This window comes from Cheilinus undulatus, linkage group 7 (assembly GCF_018320785.1).
Source record: "Cheilinus undulatus linkage group 7, ASM1832078v1, whole genome shotgun sequence".
Lineage (NCBI taxonomy): Eukaryota > Metazoa > Chordata > Actinopteri > Labriformes > Labridae > Cheilinus > Cheilinus undulatus.
The window spans coordinates 9,775,440-9,794,444 of NC_054871.1; the positions used below are offsets into that span (position 1 = coordinate 9,775,440).

At 40.7% G+C, this 19,005-nt stretch overlaps 1 protein-coding gene across 1 annotated transcript in view; it reads left to right on the top strand.

Moving 5' to 3' along the window:
* The window catches only part of LOC121512179 (carboxyl-terminal PDZ ligand of neuronal nitric oxide synthase protein-like), a 332,287-nt gene that overhangs the window by 193,671 nt on the left and 119,611 nt on the right, over positions 1–19,005 (top strand). Inside the window, exons 6-7 of the mRNA XM_041791325.1 lie at positions 3,519–3,657; positions 13,919–14,088. Of these exons, the coding sequence (XP_041647259.1) occupies positions 3,519–3,657; positions 13,919–14,088 (309 nt within the window). The remainder of the gene's footprint in view (positions 1–3,518; positions 3,658–13,918; positions 14,089–19,005) is intronic.

Genomic DNA, 19,005 nt, shown 5'->3' on the forward strand with positions numbered 1-19,005 from the left:
ACCTACTGACCAGTATACCTACCTATCTACTGTCCTACCTACCTATTACCTAGCTACAGACCTACCTAGCTACCAACTTACCTACTGATTGATCTACCTACCTACCTACCTACCGGCAAGTCTATCTACCTACCTACCTGCCTACATCCTGACCTACCTACGGACCAATCTATCTACATTCTGACGAGTCTACCTACCTACCAACCTACCTACTGTCCTACCCAGCTACTAACCTACCTAACAACCTACCTAGCTACCGACTGACCCACCTACTGGCCGACCCACCCTAGGTACTGACAGTTCCAATATCATGCATTCCTGCTTCTAATGTTAAAATATGCGTCACTGCTGGCCGTTTGGTTTTTGTCAATTGCTCATGATTAATATTACATTTTTATTTCTTTTTTTAAACAGTTGTTTTATTTAGTTGCTAAAGTTGGCATGCTTGTTTAGAGACATTGATCACAAAAGGGACACCGTGGTTAAAACCTATCGGGTTTATGGTACAATGTTCTTTCAATCATGGTTGTTATTGCTCAGTATTCACATACCGCCATCATCATTACTGACATTATAACCATATCCTACAGTATGGGAGATAAGTTTAAGGCCACAACTGCCATACATTTGTCTTCAATTTGTTGGTTTGTTGTTTCTCTTGTCCTCTTCCTGCTTTTCTCCCATCCCGACCCCTCCATCTAGCCCTTTCCAACCCCAGCACAGCATGACTCCTGACAGCATAAGTCTGGTTTTGAGATTCCTGCCCCTTATAGGGAAAATTTTTCATACCACTGTGATGGGGCTACACACTGCTAGTGTTGAGCTCATGTTGATTAGCATTGGTCTTTATTATGATAGGCTACAACAGAGAGTTTGCTCTGGTCCTGCCCTCTTCATAAAGTGTCTTGAAATATCATCCTTTAACACCTATTGTTTATTTAAACAGCTTTATTTATGTGATAAATACTTGTATATAATGAACCCATCTGGGTTTTACAAATAGAAAGACCAGTGGTGGCACCAGACATTTTTTTTTGTCCACTCCTGTGAGGGTGCTCGCCTCAACATTGACGGTGCTCCCAGATTCAGGATTTCCAATAAGTGCGCTGCCAATACCCATGATGCACAAACTTCTATGTGCACACATGCACTTGTGTATCTAACACTTGTTCCACAACACTCAAACAGTGTTTCTATGTTATACAAAAATGTAAAATTCACCTGAAAGTGCATGTATACGAGCCACAAGTTGGACTTGCTCACTCCCCTCTGAAGCAGTTGTATCCAGCAGTGAACTTTTGTGATACACAAAACCAACCACAACTGCACACCACTATCAGGCTAGCAAAGACTTAAAGCCCGAGCTGAAGAGATGTGTACATAGGGTCAAAGGTTAAATGTATGCTGCACTGTTGGATGACTTTAATCGTGCATGTACAGGCTATTGATTTTTTATATTTTATTTAAAGTAGGTGTATGTATGTCTTCATGTGAATTGAACTTGAACTAACATGTTAATTAAACCAAATTAAATAAGAAAATAAAATTGAGACAAGACTTTCTTGGGGGTGCAAAGGGGGTGCCTTGACTATCCCAAGGGTTAGCTGAAGCACCTTTAAGCCCTTCCCTGGCACCAGCTATGAGAAAGATGACCCAGGTTCTAATTTTTATTAATACTATAGAAAACTGAGATGAGGAATCATTTCAGAAGTCATCTCACCAATGTTGACGGCAATAACTGCTATTGATTTGTGTAATAGAAAGAAATTACAAAAAATAATAAAAGTAATGATGGCAGACACACTGAGAGCAGATAACAGTGGGCTGCACATCTTTCAAACCAGATTCCTAAGAAAGGAATTAACATATTGGTGTATGAGCACAACATGTTCCTGTTATAAAAGCCAATCAGCAATTTTGACTGATAATGTCCTGGAAATTCCTGGAAACTGAGCAAAAAAAAAAGTACCAAACTCTGGTTTATCTGTTGGAGCCTCTTTATGATGTGAGGTCATCAGTCTGGTTGTGCAGGCCTTTTTTGTGAATGCATGATCTCAAGAATCTCATGGAGGGATTTCTTTAAACTTTGCACCAATGTCCATGCTGATTCCTGAATAAAGTTAAGACATTTTGAATGCACTAGGTCAAGGTTAAGGTTCCTATACCTCTCCAAGGAGGGCTATGTGGGAAAAACTTTGAGAACCACTGAGTTAAGGTCACTGAAGGATAGACTGTAGAATCTGCTGAGTCATCGCTTATTGAAGCCATGGCTCTGACTGTGTAAGAATCAGGAGTTATGGAGCACATTTTCCACATATGGCATACGGTATATGACTATTTTCTGATACTAGCTGCTGCTGGCTTGTCACCATGGAAACATCAGCACATGATGAAGCTGAGGCAGCATTTTTTAATGAAAAGATGAAATCAGAAAAGAAGAGTGCAGCCAAAGATGGCCTCTGAACAGAGAGTGGAGTGAAGTCTGGGTAATAAAGTCCAGGCTTAAACTTCAGATGTTGCCAAAAGCTCTTTTTTCCGTTAAAGATAAAACGTGCAGATGCTCTATTCCACGTTTGATATTAATCTGAATCTTGAAATAATGTTCTGATGGTGATCTGGACTGAACACTTTGATGCTTCATTCCGGCCCGAGTCGATAACAAGGACAGGGAAGCGTTTTGTCCTTCAGCAGTCTTGATTCTGTTCATGCTTTTACTCGGTGCGGCGTCTGTTCTGCTCATTCAGCTGAGGATGAGTGCTATTCGGCCGCTCAGCCTCAGTGCTTTAAAATGAAATCTTTTCTGCGTCTGCACCTCTCCGCTGTGTCGAGCCAGACGAGAGCAGGCTGATAGCAGACAGAAGTTGCTTTCACTTGACCGGCCTTTTTCAGAGCGGGGCGGAAAGAGGGGCACAGATAACAGACACACTCAGCTCTGCACCTGAGAACAAAAGAGAAAAAGGCAGTCAGAAAGAGAAATCATGTTTTGTGTTTCACTGAGTTTGGAAAGTAAACACAGACAGCCACCTCCAGCCGAGCCTGAGCTGACAGCAGAGGACCGACTGTGACGCTATCAGCTCTATGACCTATACAAATGATTGGACTGCTTTTTCTCCCTGTTAGGTCTGCTAGATACAGAATAGTCTCTGGAGAAATAGACATCCAGACTGCACATGGCACTGCAACAAGTCATTGTGCATGTGGGGAGGGATTTTACACTAGAGAGGCAATGATGCAAACTGCCTTGGCTGTTTATGATGGCGGATATTTCATGGTCTGATTCTGTCAGATTCTGAATTCGGCCAATGGGTTGTTTGCAGATGACATCAGTGTCTCAGCAGATGGTTTCAACCTGTAAAGGGCAGTCAATATGCAAACTTTTTAACAAAAAATGAAGAATTAAAGTATTTTGTGTTCAAATGTCAAGATTCAAATTCTAAAATCAAAGTGTAGCTCAAATGATGTCTTAGGATTCTCACCACAGCTTTTCTCTCTGTCTCTCTCCCTATTTAACCACACAGAGCCAGGCCATGCGTATTGTTCGGACTGTCGGCCAGGCGTTCGAGGTTTGCCACAAACTGAGTCTGCAGCACACGCAGCAGAACGCAGACGGCCAGGAGGACTGCCACAGCGAAAAGAACGGCGACTCCTCTGTCACAGGTAACACCCACACGAACACAGCCTGAACAACATGTGCCTGCTAAACAGTCGGCTACCATTCAAACAGGCCTGCATTGTGTGTGAATGTAGAGCCCTGCTGCCCTTTTCTTAAGGAGCTGTTAAATGTCCTGATATTAGTGTGTCTACCCTTTTATCAGAAAAAAGTGTTGACATGTGCTTTCAGCGTGTTCTCTGCTCAATTCTGACACTGACAAAGAGAGAAGGCGACGTTAGACAGAAGAGCCACAGAGTGCAGGCTGAATGTTTGTGTGGGAGGGATGCATTTTAATCAGTGTTGTTGAAAAGGAAACGTTACTGTTGCAACCTTGAAGATCCATGAGGTGAGTTCAGTAACAATGGAAAAATTAAAGAAGGCTTGAAGTCACTCTAGCAGGTAAAAACATTTTTTTTACAAAAGCTGTTAACAAAAAAACAATGCTTTTGATATATTTTAATTAACACTGATACCAGCAGATGTTAATGATGCAAAATCAGAGAAAATATGAAGAAAAACAGTCAAATTCATATTATTTTTACTTTGATGACCACATCTCTACTTTGCTATGTTCAAGATAAATCCAGGAAGAAATGGTGTAACAACACCTGAAAAAAACATGTTTTATATTTTTTGCAATCAGTCTTCTGTAGGAGCTGGTAACGGGTAAACTTATCGAGCTTTAGACCTAGTATTTGCTTATTTTTATAAAAACAGACTCATAACAGATACGTTTTCACATCAAGCAACCAAACACAGTCAAAGATAGACTGCTTGTTAAACAACAAGAAGGTATAATCTGAAAGTGTGTGGAAGAGGTGGTTGGGAACATGACGAAAAGTGGTTCAACAGTGGCAAAGTGGGTCAAAAGAGGCAAAAATGGGGGAAAAAATATCTTCAAAAATGGGCTGTAAAAGGCGAATAAGAGGTGAAAATGGATTGGAAAATTGGGAGAAGTGGTTAACAAGGGGCAAAACTTGCTAACAGGGAAAGAACTGGATAAGTTGTGAAAAATGGGTTATAAAAGGCAAAAACAGGGAGAAAAAGGGGATGATCACAGAAGCAGTTAAAGGGATACTTCAACATTTTGGCAAATTCGCCCATTGCCATAATTCCTATAGTCTTAGTAATAGGTCTGTTTTCTTTAGTTGTCGGTGCAAGCTGTTTCTAGATCTCCAACAACTCAAGAATGCTCTCGTGGACAAGTTGTGACCTGCACATTCACCACGCTATGAAATAATCATGTCTAATTATGTAACATTACAACACATGAAGCAAATACTCTGAACTGTTTCTTGAGTGGACCACTGGGCGGAGTGACACAGTGCAGCAGCCATGTCTGGAGTGTAGTTCCGGCTTTGCATTTAGCTTTAAAACATCTCCGTCTCGTAATCTTCCGTGATTATTTCATAGCGTGGTGAATGTGCAGGTCACAACTTGTCCACGAGAGCATTCTTGAGTTGTTGGATTGTGTATTTGATGAGTTTGATGAGGGAAAGCAAAAATTCAGTCTGCCAACATAGCGTTATGTAGCTGGTTTAACGGTCCCCCCAGATCTAGAAACAGCTTGCACTGACAACTAAAGGAAACGAAACTATTACTAAGACTATAGGAATTATGGCAATGGGCAAATTTGCCAAAATGTTGAAGTATCCCTTTAAGAGGTAGAAACATGTTAGAAGAGGTAAAAACTCGAGAATTTGTGCAAAAATGGGTTATGTAAGGCAAAAAGGGGTAAAAGTGGGTGGGTAAATTGTGAAAAGCAGGTAAAAAGTTGCACACATTGGTAAGAAGAGGCAAAAATTGGATAATATCTGCAATAATGGGTTATGAAAGGCAAAATGGTGGTTGTTAAAAAGTTGCCAAACATGTTAAAAGAATCAAAAACTGAAAAAGCACAAAATGGGTTTTATTAAGCAAAAGGGGTGAAAATGTGTGGGAAAACAAGCAAAAAAGAGGCAAAAAAGACATAATATCTGCGATAATAGTGTATAAAAATGCAAAAAGGGGGAAAAATGCATGGGAAATTGGTAAAACGATGTAGTGAAGTGGCAAAAATGGGTTAATAGAGGCAAAGAAATGGGCAAAAATATGTGGGAGTATCATGGAAAGAGGTAGAAAAAGGGACAAAATGTGTTAAAGTAACCAAACATGGAATAATTTGTGCAAAATGGGTTATGTTAGGCAAAAGAAGGGGTAAAATTGGAGGGAAAATAGTGAAAAGCTGTTAAAAAGTTGCAAAACTAGGTTTAAAAAAAGGAATGTGGCAACAATGGTTGGAATAAAGGGATGAAAGAGGATTAAAAAAAGTGGCACAAATAAGTAAGTTGAACATCAGATTCCAATAATAGCTTTACACATTTTTGAGCTATGAAATATAAATCTCAGCTGTTAGCCAGAATTCTGTAGCACCAATGCTACTGATCCAACACCTGCAGTGCTATCAACAGTAAAACACAATTGGAGAGGACCATTCTCTGGGTTTTTCAGGCGTGTGGGCAGGCCTGCTTGTGGCAATGGATCTGATTGAAATACCTGAATTTAATCATTAACAGGTGTGGCCAAATACCTTTGTCCATATTGTGTATATTAAAGTATCTTTAAGACCAGAGTGGAAGTCTGAAAAAATAAAATCCACAATATTATTAAACCTGCAGTTTTCACAACACATCATCCTCACACGTGACTGACTCATTTGTTTTCAGCATGGACACTGTCTTCACACATGATCCGCACACACATGCACACTACTACCTGCATTATACCAAAGATGGCGGGCAGGGGAGCAGAAAGCTGGAGTGAATGTCACGGATGAATCGACCTAAAGAGAAAGGGGGGTCACACAATACCAATGGGCTGAGCTACTTTTATCCATCGCCTCGTGCCTGGACAGGATGGGCTTCGCTGAAGCACAGGGACACGTGGCTCTGAGGGGGTCTGAGAGCACACACAGGGGGATTCAGCAGTCAGAAAAGCCCAGGAACAGATCTCTTTCACACCATCGTTCCAGCGATTACAGAGGCAGACGCTGGCCACCCTCCCTGTCCCCATCAGAGAGCACCAGGCTGGGGCACATTATCTCCACCGACCCCCCTCCAGCTCTTCAGAGACGAGCTCCCATTCACATGCTGATGAGCCCAGAGATCACCCACGCGCTGTAACTGTACATCCACACCCCCTGAAAAAGGACCCCACACGTATAAATTCAGGCTTATACACACAACCACTCACACCCTTCCTGTCATGGTGTGTTACGCTACACAAGAGCCGTCACACACAACCAATGAGCTTATCTGGAGAACTAATTATCCCGGCAATGAAAGGAGAAGGGAGAGAAGAGCGGGAGATAGAGGATTAAAGAAAGAGAAGGCTGTAAGAATGCGTGAATAGGAAGGAAGAAGAAGAGATGCTATTAGAGGGAGTAGGAACTCTGAATCGAGGAGGACAAGAGGAGCAGGAAAAGATGAAATGTAGAAGTGAATTTTAGAGGAGACGAGGGGATGGAGAACTGGGTTGCACAGCAGGAGGTCAGCAGAAAAGAGGAAGAAATACAAAGCAAGTGATGTTTTATTCTCAAAAGAAAGTTTGTGTAGCCTGTAAGAATTTCTACACAAAATGCTGCAACATGAAATAAAAAAATACAAATAAATTAATAAGAAAATGTTTAAATAAATATATTACATTAATAAAGCCTGCCCAGAAGGAAAATAATGGCAAACTGAGCAAATGTGATACGATTACTACAGAAAAAAACACAAGTCATTAAAGAGCCACAGACAAAGATGCATGCATTAATGTAGCAATCTAAACAATTAAAGGGGCATTACAATATTTTTGAAGTTAGGCTATATAAGGTACATGGTGAAAGTAGTGCCCTTTTAACCCTTCATGACCTACCATAGAACAAGTCCACCAGAGCATATCTTTACATTTTACATGCTGTAGTACCATTTTTTTTTAAGTATTTGAATTGGCTATACATCAATACAACCCTTAGAATCCAAATTTTAATTACATGTATGTGATAAGTCCATAGTAACAAATTAAACTGCTTAAAAGTGCAAAAAAAAAAACACTAAAAAAAGGAAAAACGTTTTTTTTCTTTACACATTTTTCTAAATACAAAGATGTCATAGCTGTATCCCTCAAAATTATGATTGTAAAAAAGTTGCGCAACATCATTTCAAACCACAAAAAAAATATTTTGAGTATTTTAATCACTCTATTTTTGAAATACACTTATCTTTATAAAGTGTGGCAAAAACAAAAATATAATAAAATTGGGCTCAGTTTGCAAAAAGACATAATTTTTATAAAAATTAAACTATTTACTGTGGTGCAATCAAATCTCTAAGTGTGCTAGATACTTTTGAGCATACTTATGTTTGCAGAAGACCATGCAAAAACAATAAAAGGTGCAACTCTGTTACTCCTCTGGTTTTATATGCAAAACGAATTATTGCTGTATCTCATTTGGTAACAATAGGTTTTAAAGGGTTTTAAGGAAAGAGTGCTGAAGTTACCCTGAAGAAAGCTTAACCAGCACGACAGCATGACAGTGCAGTAAAGCCTCAGTGTTTGGCACTATTTTGTGATGCAACGTATTCTTCAGCCTGTTTTGGCTGTTTGGTTCATAGAGCCATAGTAAGGTCATGTGCTGGTTACTGGTGGTACATTTAGATTTTTTATATTCAATTACTAATTAAAACATTTTCAAATTAAAAACACTGGCTAGGTTTAATTTGGGCGGGGCAAATATGTGGGCTGGTGATGTCACCAGCCCACAAAGGGGCGTTACCCCGCCCCCTTAAGCCACAATGATTGTTTGTTGTCAGGTGGTGTCGCTCCCTTTATTGAAAGTTCACAGTCAGTTAAATGCTGTTTTTGTTCATTGTGAGGTAAATTTGCCAAAGCTATCAGCCACAGTGGCCTGTGATCTTTAAAAGCATCATAACAGAGATTTGAGCCAGAAAAAAGACTTTGTCTCTTCTCTGGCACAGAGCCAGGCAGCTGCGCTGTGATTCAGGTCACCGTAAGGTCAAGGAGCAGGCTAATACCATCAGTGCTTTCCTCCATTCAGATTGTAGCATTTTTAAATCAGAGAGGATCATATTTCTCCTGAGTGGGCGTGGCTTCAGCTCATGCAACTGGCATGCCCACACCATTCTGGAGCAGACTGCCTTATTTTTTATGATTTTGAAGCTTTATTTTATAGATTTAGAGATGTTTTATCTGACTGAAATTTGACCTTGGGGTTCATAACACAGTGGCCTATCATACAACAAACCTACATATAGATTTATTATCACTTTACAGGGCCTTTAACTTGATTTCTAATAAGTTTCAGGTTTTTCTTTTCTGGGGTGATCCATGTTCACAGTGTTTTCCATTTCCTGATGTGGTCTGTAATGGCTGCTCAGAGTATTTTACTTGTCACTGCAGGAAACAATGTTTGATTCAGAGCACAGATGAAATTGTTTGGTTGTGATTGTTTGAGGAATCAGAGGTTTTGTGAATGTAATTTGAAAATGGGCTTTTGTGTTTGCAGTTTAGAGAATAGGATGGAGTGATTCAAGAGTTGATGCCAAAGAAATGTGAAAAACTGTAATCTGTCAGCTGAAAATTTGACAGTGTGTTTAGCTTGCAACAAAAAAGTGAAGAAAAATGGCAGAGAAACAGAAAAGAAAGTGGAAAGACAGAGAAATCAAAAAGCTATGAAACAGAAACAACTTTACTGAGGAAGTTACATAAATGAAAATTAAAACAGAACATAGTGTGGCACTGTTTAAAGTCTGGTGAATAGCAAAAAAAATGTCAACAGGCAGACCGCTACGCTATGAGACAAAAACAATATTCACAGCGTGTGGGGTTGCCACAAATCTGTAATGGCATCAGAGTGAGGAAACAAAAGAACACAAAGAAAAACATCAGTAATCCAAAAAATCAGTGGATGACATTTGTCTATTATTGATACAAGTGATAAAAAGAAATATTTGCATTAAAGTTCAAGCTGTTCTAAAGGGACAGTCCTAGCCAGGAAGTCACGTTTTTTATGATTCACTGTTTTGAACAGTGTTCCCCTCATGGCTCTTGTGCTGATTCCTCAAAATCTAATGCTAAAAATTAGCTTTTTTTACCGTTTGTGTGCAGAATGTGTCAGCATACAATGCAACACAATGATAAGCACTACTGCATCGTTATTTTCTCTCCATTTAGTCTATAAAAACTTAAACTTTTGCCAAAGAATACAGGTAAGGACAGAGCCAAGGTGAAGTCTGAGAGGAAAAGGAAAGGTGACGGCTGATCGCCGGATAAAAAGGAGGATGATGAGGAGGACAAAGGAGTTGTAATGGAGAGAAAGGTGAGGGTAGAGCTGGCAGAAAGGAAGTTGAAGATTTTTAGAGATGGAGTTAAAGTGGAGGGGAGGACAGCTCCTAATGGTCGGGTGCACTGAGGAAAAAAGGGGGTGTTTAAATTGACAAAGAGGCAGAGGTGGGGTGGAGAATGGAGGCGAGAGGTTGAAGGAGAGGACGATGAAGCACTGAAAACTTCTACAGGAGAGTTAGAAAAGAATTACTCAAGTTGTTGTGGACTTAAGCCGACTACACACTAAAGGATTCTCACAGTTAAACAAACCTTTAAAGCAGAGGTGACCGCAGACAGAACAAGGGTTCCGATCAATTTATAACATCGTAATCCTCCAAACGTACACGCCTGATGATTCAGCCAGACTGTGAGACCAAACACCTGCTGTTTGTTGTAAAGATTTCACAGTTGTGATTCCACAGATGCAAGATCTCATAGAAAGTAGTCGGATCAGATATGACTTAAAAAACAAACAGCAAAAAGAAACAGAAAGACATATGGAAGCTTACCAGTGTCCTCAGCTGGCTCAGCACACATGTTGCCAGCAACATCCAGTTAGTGACACTTCCTGCTTGCCATCAGTGTCTATTGCAAATATTTTTTTGGTGAGAACTTGATCTAGGATTGTAGGTATCAAACGTGTTTGATATTTAACAGGTTTATCTGGACAAATAACAGGTTTTGACAAGCCTTGAATTAGGCTCAAAATCACACCATATAATGTGTCGCCAGCCTACACCTTGTTCTAGACTTCACATTGCATCACATTGCATGCTCCGGTCCACACCTGATCAGTTAAATATCTAATTATCTGCCCTATGAGTTTCTGTTTTCCCTAGTAAAAAACAAATCAAGCACTTTTATGTTAAAGTAGAGAAACAGACATGGTGCGTTGTATTGACGAGCCTTTGACAACTTTGAGCTAAATAATTTGGTCTGCAGTGCTTAAGAAATTTATTAGACCCCCTGTCATATTTGTCTCAGAGACCATCCAGCATCATAAAGTGCTTTAATGCAGACTATTTCATTTCCATGTTTTACCATTTTGAACAGGAATGAGGGATTTCAAACTGAATTCACCCAAATTTGAGCCGGCTCACTGGGCTTGAGAAGTCAGAAATGAATCAAGCATAACATTCAAGCACTAAAACTCATTTTTCTGTTCAGGAATGCAAGTAAATAACTATAATTTGACATATTAATCAAGAAATCATAATGTGCTTTACTATTTTTCAGTTTTTTTGTAAATCAGTAAATGTGAAAATTCATGGTTAACAATAATAATTATATTTTAGCATTAAAAATATCATTTGGGTTAAAGAGCTTTGACATATTGGTGTATTGACCATTGCAGAAACAAAAAAAAAATTATTTTGGTAGTTACCAACGCTCTTAATTTAGAGCAGCTGTGGCATAAACCTTACTTTGGTTGGTGGTCTAATAAATTTGTTAAGCACTGTACATTTGACACAGGTCAAAGTGCAATATTTTTTTGTAAACAGGAATGTGGATATCATCAATCCACAGCCATCTCCAGTTTGTAAAACAAGCTAAGAAGCCCTGCAGAGCGAGGAAAGTGAAGGAAAATCAAGGGAACAGTCCTGTCCGACCTTGTGCCTTGGTATCTACCCATTCTACGCCGATTTCATCACAAGTGACAAAGAGGAAGATAGGAACGGAGTGACAAGGGACAAAAATTGAGCTGCTTTGCACTGCAGCGCTCATGTGCTGTCAGATCATTTAGGACATGATGTGAGGCTCAGTCCTATTTGGAATTCATTTGTACCCACTGTACAACTGAAGGTTGGTTGGTTGGCAGGGAGTTACAAGAAGTCATGGCGAAATCAGGACAACAGGACAACCCTTTATGTTCCTCTTACGTCATCAGTAGCCCTTGTCAGACAACACCACACTTTGCTACTATAATTATTTTTGTATTCTTTTTCAAAAACAAAAGATCCATGATGCATTGAGTAAACTTTTATCCAGTCAGGACTACTTTTTAATGAACACACATGATTTTCAGTTATAAAGAAACACTGTTCTGGGATCCCTCTGCCCCCCCAGGAGCCTACATGGAAAGCATCAACAGAACACCTTCCTGCCTTTCCTGTGCCTACAAGAAAAGCCTGAGGCAGGGATTGAAGCAGCAAAAAACCCAGATCAAAGCAGGCATTAATGACTACAATATGACATTGATTAAGTCAAGCAGAGTAAAGGAGGAGCTGGGGTGGAGGAAGGTTGAAAAGGGAGCAGCAAAGCATAGTTAGGCTAGAGCAATTTAGATATGACAGCATGAGTGCGATTAGCCAGTGCTTTACTCTGTGGTCTACCTGAAGTAATGCTACATAATCAATATTAGGATACTAGATTGTTGTTTGCCAATGACTTGCAAGGCATGGCAAAGCAAATCATTTGGGAAAGCACCCTTCCTCCATCTCCTCCTCTACCTCCTCCATCTCCTCCAGCCTCTCTTGCTCTACCTCCTCCTGTATCTTCTTCTGGATTTCTATTATCTGTCACCTGACAAAAATATATTGATGGATGACATATGAACAGTGGGACAATTTGGGATGCAACAATCATTAATTTTGATGGTATAGTCTGAAGAAAAAACTCAGTTTTTCAATTATTATGTCTAATTTATTCACAAACAATATGAATGTATAAAATCACATTTATAATCCAAGGTTTTATTTTATTTTTTCCCACAAACTTTCATTGTTAGTGATTTTAAACAGTGGCTGCCTTTCAAAACACAAATAATACATGAAAAAAAATCAAAAAGTGTATCTCTTTGGCTTTAAATATACGCTTTTTTAAAATCTCTGTGTTGTTGAGGCTCTACAGTAATAATAATAATAATATTTTATTTGTCAGCTCTTTCAATAAAACTCAAAGACACTTTACAAGAATAAAACAATTACATGATATGAACATATAAATTGCAATACATACGTTTATCATAAAGTTAAATAATAGAATATTTAAAAAAAAATACAAGTAATACTATTACTACTACTACTACTAATAATAATAAATACAATATAATATTAAAATCCGTCTAGCTGACGTGACCCAGGCAGAACAAATGCCCAACATGTTAACAACTTACAGTGGCAGATGAACGTGGACTCATGGCCAACTAGCTAAACACCGGTGTGCTCATGTGCTATAGTCCAGGCACTGTTTACAACCAGATGGAGAGACAGCGGGGACAGCCAATCACACGTTAGCAAGAAACAGCAGAACCAATCGATGAGCTTGTGGGCAAGTGGGCGGTCTAAAGGGAAACAGGCTTCAGCTTGAGCAGCCGTTTTCCACTTGGTCCTAGTGTTCAACCTGTCTCCATGTAAAATAGCGTAACATTGTTTTTGGATGGTAAAAACTGCAGGGGACCAAAACTGCCTTTTTAAAAAGTGCAGGGGACAGCTTTGTTGTCTTCACTGATTGGGTGTTATAGACTGGCACTGCTGCTCAGCCAATTATATCTGCTTCTTTGAAAAGAATGTCTATCCAGTTTAGTCAAATTTGTCTCATTAAATATGCATTAGCAGAAATGAGAAGACTTGAAAAACTCAAAAGGAAAATCCCATTAAACAAAGTCCTTTACTTTTATGAAGTATTGAAGCTGTTTTTATTGTAACATGGGGCTAATTTCAATGTTTATCTACTAAAGAGGCATACCATTGTAGAGCTGCACCACATACAAAGTGTGAACTGTATTTAAACTTAGAATTTTACACTATATTTGATGCCTTGATGGATATTTTTCTTACTCGAGTGCCTCCATGTTTGTCCGCCCATGTGTGCGTGCGTACATGCTCATGCCTACATGTGTGCGTGAAGGCGTGCGTGCTTATCCACCACCTGTATGTGTGTGCACTTTCCTCGGCTCAGCTCGAGAGCTAACAGGAGCAGAAAAAACGGCGTCAGTCACTGAAGAGACAGACATCGACGCAGAGGAGACGGTCCAGGTGCCAGCAGCAGAGGAGTTAAATTCCAACAGAGGAGTGACGGATCTGGACGCCACTGTCAAGACGACCGAACTGAACCACACAGAGAGCAAGGTAAGCCATCAGCACACTTTATGTCTTTTTATTTGAGCTTTTGACAAGGAGGGGTCACAACTTTTTGCATCTTTTGCACAAGTATCTGTGTTCTGAGGTTACCCGTTTGCTTTTGGCCAAGTTATTTTGTGTCTAATTTCTTGGATTTCATGGGCTTCTTTGGATCTTACACATCTTTGGTAACATATTGTACTCGAAAACCCTCATAATACAGTACATAAATACTGAGTTTGACAAAAACAAGCACTTAGAAGCTGTCCCCTTGCTCTTATTGGTTCAGACCACACTGGTGTCTTCTTCTGCTTATCCGGGGCTGGGTCACCTGGGTCAGCAGGTGGAGGAAGTCAGCCCAGGCATCCCCAGTGACAATTTTCAATTCCTTCTGGGGGGTCCTGAGGTGCTCCCAGACTAGACAGGGTATATAATCCATCCAGCGCATTCCTGGTCTTCCCCAAGGTCTCCTCCCAGCTGGTTGTGCCAAGAAGACCTCCAAAGGGAGGCACCCTAAAGGTGTCTTGATAAGATGCCCGAATCACCTCAACTGGATCCTTTTAATACAAAGAAACAGCAGCTTTCCTCGTAGTTCCCTCTGGATGTCTGAACTCCTCGCCCTATCTCTAAGGCTGAGCCCAGCCACCCTGCAAACAAAAACTAATTTTGACTGATTGTTTCCCCGTCTTGTTCTTTCAGTCAATGCCCAGAGTTCATAACCATAGGTGAGGGTTGGGAGGTAGAATGACCGGTCAATCGAAAGCTTTGCCTTTCAGCTCAGCTCACCAATCCACCTGTCAATCTCATGCTCCCTTTTACCCTCACTTCTGAATGAGATCCTGAGATACTTGAACTCCTACACCTGAGGCACAGACTCAGATCGATGAGAACCATGGCCTCGGGCTTGGAGGAGCACTCAGCTGAAATCCAACCCAATGCCTGCTGGAGGTCCCCAGCTGAGGAAGCCAACTGAACCACATAATCTGTGAAAAGTAGAGACTGAATTTTGGGGTTCCTGAACTGGAAACCCTCCTCTCCTGGTTGTGCCTGGAGATCCTGTCAATGATAATCACAGAGTAACAGATGAGAAGCAGCCTTGGTGGAGGCCAGCATGAACTGGGAATGTGTCCAGCTTTGTGCTGAGAAGGCGAACACAGCTCTCACTTTGTGGTCATACAGGGACCTGAAGGTTTGCTGCAATGACCACAGGGCCCCTTATTCCCTCAGTACCCTGAGGGACGCGATCATAAGCCCTTCAAGACCACAAAACATTTGTAGACTGGGTGAGCAAATTCTGGTGCTCCCTCAAGGAGCCCTGCAGGGGTAAAGAGCTGGTCCACTGTCCCCCAGGCAGGACAGAATCTGCATTATTGCTCCTGTATCTGAGGATTCACAATTGGCCAGAGCCCAGGCGAAGGATACTCCGGCCTAAATGTTTGATCAAAATGTCATCATCATAAAATCCATCCTTTATGCACCGATTTGTTTCCCAGATCGAGACCCTGGTTAAAATTGCTTCGCATACTTTGAGTGGATTAAAAATGTTTTTAAATGCAGAGTAAATGAACTATTAATATTCACTGATTTATTGGAATTCAGCAAAGAAATGTTTGACAGCCTGAATAGAGGTTTTATTAGCTCTGAAATCTTGAGTGAACTCAGGTTACGTTTTAGAGGGCTGACAGGAAATCAAATATCTGTCCAGCCAATCTAACTCAGACTGACCCCTCAGTCTTGTGCTGGAAATCCAGAGTTTACACACCCCTTCAGATCCCTCTGTTTTATGTCTTTGAGGCTCTCTTTCTCCAATTTTAACAATGATTATAAAGTCCATGCTTGTCTTACCCATCAGTGACTTAAAGTAAACACAAAGTTTATCTTTATTTAATGATTTCAGAATGAAACTCTACCAGCACTAACAGTAATCATGCCGTTTTTCTTAGCTATTCACAAAGCTGAATTATTCATGCTCCTGGTTGGTCAGATGGTCAGAGGCACTGAACCTTAATCAAGGGGAGTATTTTGTTTTTTTTCAGGTCGTTATGTTCTTTTTCACCTTGCCTGTAAAAGTGTCAAACTTCCTCGCTGCAGGAAAAGCCCTGATCTGTAGTTAAATCTGGGTAATGAGCTAGTTCCTCCAGCAGTCTCGATTAATGGTAAATAATTAAACAGACAAGCTGTTAGGCTACACTCCAGGCGAAAGTTTATCAAACTTTTCATTAGGATCCAAATGAGGGTTTTATGTCATCTTAGGCTCCAGGCTTACTTAAACATTCCTGCCCACCCCCACCACATTTACTCTTCAATGTGCTGGACTTTTGGTGCTAAATCAGAGTTACAAAATCAAGTCATTCAGCTGTTCAACAGTCCTCGGGTCCCATTAACGTTAGAGTTATGAGACCTTTCATTACAGCGGCTGATTGAAAGCAACACGGCGTGAAATCACTGAAACAACGAGCTCTCGGCGACGACCTCCATTCTCAGGTCACTGGAGGAAGTTTGTGTAGCTGCTCCTGCATGAACATGAGCATTTTTCCACACATTTGTCTTCCTTAGCACTTTGACAGATTAAATAGGAATGAGCAGGGACAGGAGAGAGAAGGTAACATCGACTAAGATGAGCCTGCGCCTCCATGTTCCTGCCCACGTGTGTACATTTTTATCAAACAACCGTGAGTGTTTCTCCCCGAGTGGAGGGGTTGGATGCAGTACAGGGGGTTTTCTCTGGAAGCTCATGAAAGGGAAAGCAGCCTGTCGGTGTTAAAGTTCATTCTCTCCCTGTCAGCTCCCGTTAGACTGACAAATCCCTCGGCGGCTCGTGTTCAAACAATCCTGGAGGACTCCTGAGACGAACATCAATCCCACCTTTGTCCATGAGGTTGATTCAGGACGTTTAATTTTAAAAGGCTCCCTCTGGTATCAGAGAGAGTAAAACCATAGAAGCAACTACTAGATTCAGAGTTTGGAGACTTTCAGTCATTTCAAGTGGAGGTATTTGTTTTTGTTTTTTTTGACAGAGGAGACAGATGTTCATCAATATTTTCAACAGAAAAAGGGAGTTCTGTGCAGAAAAACATCATATCAGGGCTGTAAATCTTCTTGTTAACTGAAAAAGAATACAGTATTGTGCATAAGTTTTAGGAATATAGGGTGCTTGAGTTGGGAAGGGCGGCCAGAGTCAAACTCGACAAATGTTGACGTGTGTCACTCGGCTGCCAAGGTCAAGCTCAGCGGCAGTTCTTTTGTCTGGGCCTTTGCAACAAGGTAATACACCTTGAGACGATGAGTGGTTTCCAGGCCATTAGGATATCCACAGCTTCACCAGGAGCTCGTAGCAACCCTGCCACCCACCCAGATGGTAGCCTAGGCCATGCTTACGCCACATCCATTCCTTAATCCTCCCAGAAGATTCTGACTTTGTTATTGTTTCAACAGATTATTTTTCCATGCCCCTTGTAAAATGCAAGGACATCCAGAGTGTGACCGGTGGTGCCCTCAGGTGGGCTTACTCACCATTACACGCCTTATTTCAACTTTAATATTTGGCCCAAACATGCCTAAAAGTTCTGCTCAGTTCTACATATGCATACGTAAAAACTGTAGGAGGAGAAGAATGTTTTGGCCCTGGCAGTTGCACGGCCAGCATAAAATTTCACAGTAGGCATAAGAACCATTCCAGTGCATGTAGGACACCTTTATCTTCTAAGTTTGAACATGCACGTATGCTCAGTTAGAGTGACGAAGCAAGCAAGAAAGTGACAGAGATTGCTGGTGTTTGGCCTGATTTATAGCTTTTGGTAGGACTAATCTAGGACATTGCATACATCATAGGTCCAGGTAGCTATAAACCTTTTGTACATAGCTGATGTGCATCTTCTCAAACATGCAATTACAAATCAAAACAACACATACTGCAAGCCCTGTGATTGGTCCGCTGCTTGGCACTGGGTGACTGTCTGTCTCTACCTACTCTAGTGAGATTTATTGCTGTTCAACTACTTGAATCTTCTTGCCGGCATCCGAAAATATCACACGTGCATTTCCTTATCTCTCTCCGAAGGGCTGAGCAAGTGCAAAACATTCCCTTGTCCTCTGCATTTGCAAATTCAGAGGCCATACTTACCGTCTTCTTCAATATCTCTTCTCTTTATTTCTTTGTAATAGATACAGTCGGTGTCGCGTCACAGTTGCATCATAGATTGGGGTGGGGAATTTTGAGGGGGAAAACAATCCTTTCCCCCTCGCCTGCAGCACAGCATTGATGACTCGGTATATCACGCAGGGATTTACACACACAACAGCCTCAAAAACTATCGGTCCCTGAAAGGAACATAACTTTTTTTTGGAACAGAAAGATGTTATTTATTGCACCAACATTGGTGCAATAGATAATTATATTTTTGGAGCCCTGCAGTGTGCGAGATGTCTTTCTGTATCATGTCAGTCTCTTTTTCGACTCAGCACCTGCCCACCTAGGCTTGGATGTGCGTGTAGACTTTTTTCTTACATAGTTTTTTTTTACAAGTGGCTTTGTCGGAGTTGTGCTTCATCTCACACTAATTACGCTGTATACTTATAAGCTTTTGAAACGAGGCATGGTAGCCCGCATAATGTAGTAGTTAGTTAACTTCTCGTAAAACTAGTAATTGAACATTCATGTTAACTACAAAACAAATCTAAAACAGTTTAAATAAGGTGAATATAACATTGTCATACCTGTAATGAAGTGCTGACTACAGACGTACACATGTTTGGACTTTGGATCCCACAGGCAACCAAACTCATCCTCCCGCCAGATCACTTGATCACGTTCTTCTCCTCGGGTCTGTGCTTCGGTTTGATAGAATATAAAACTTCAGATTTGGATTTTTTTAACTTATCTTTTGTGCAAAAGGGTACACAACAGTTCCTCTGCATTGTGGAAAG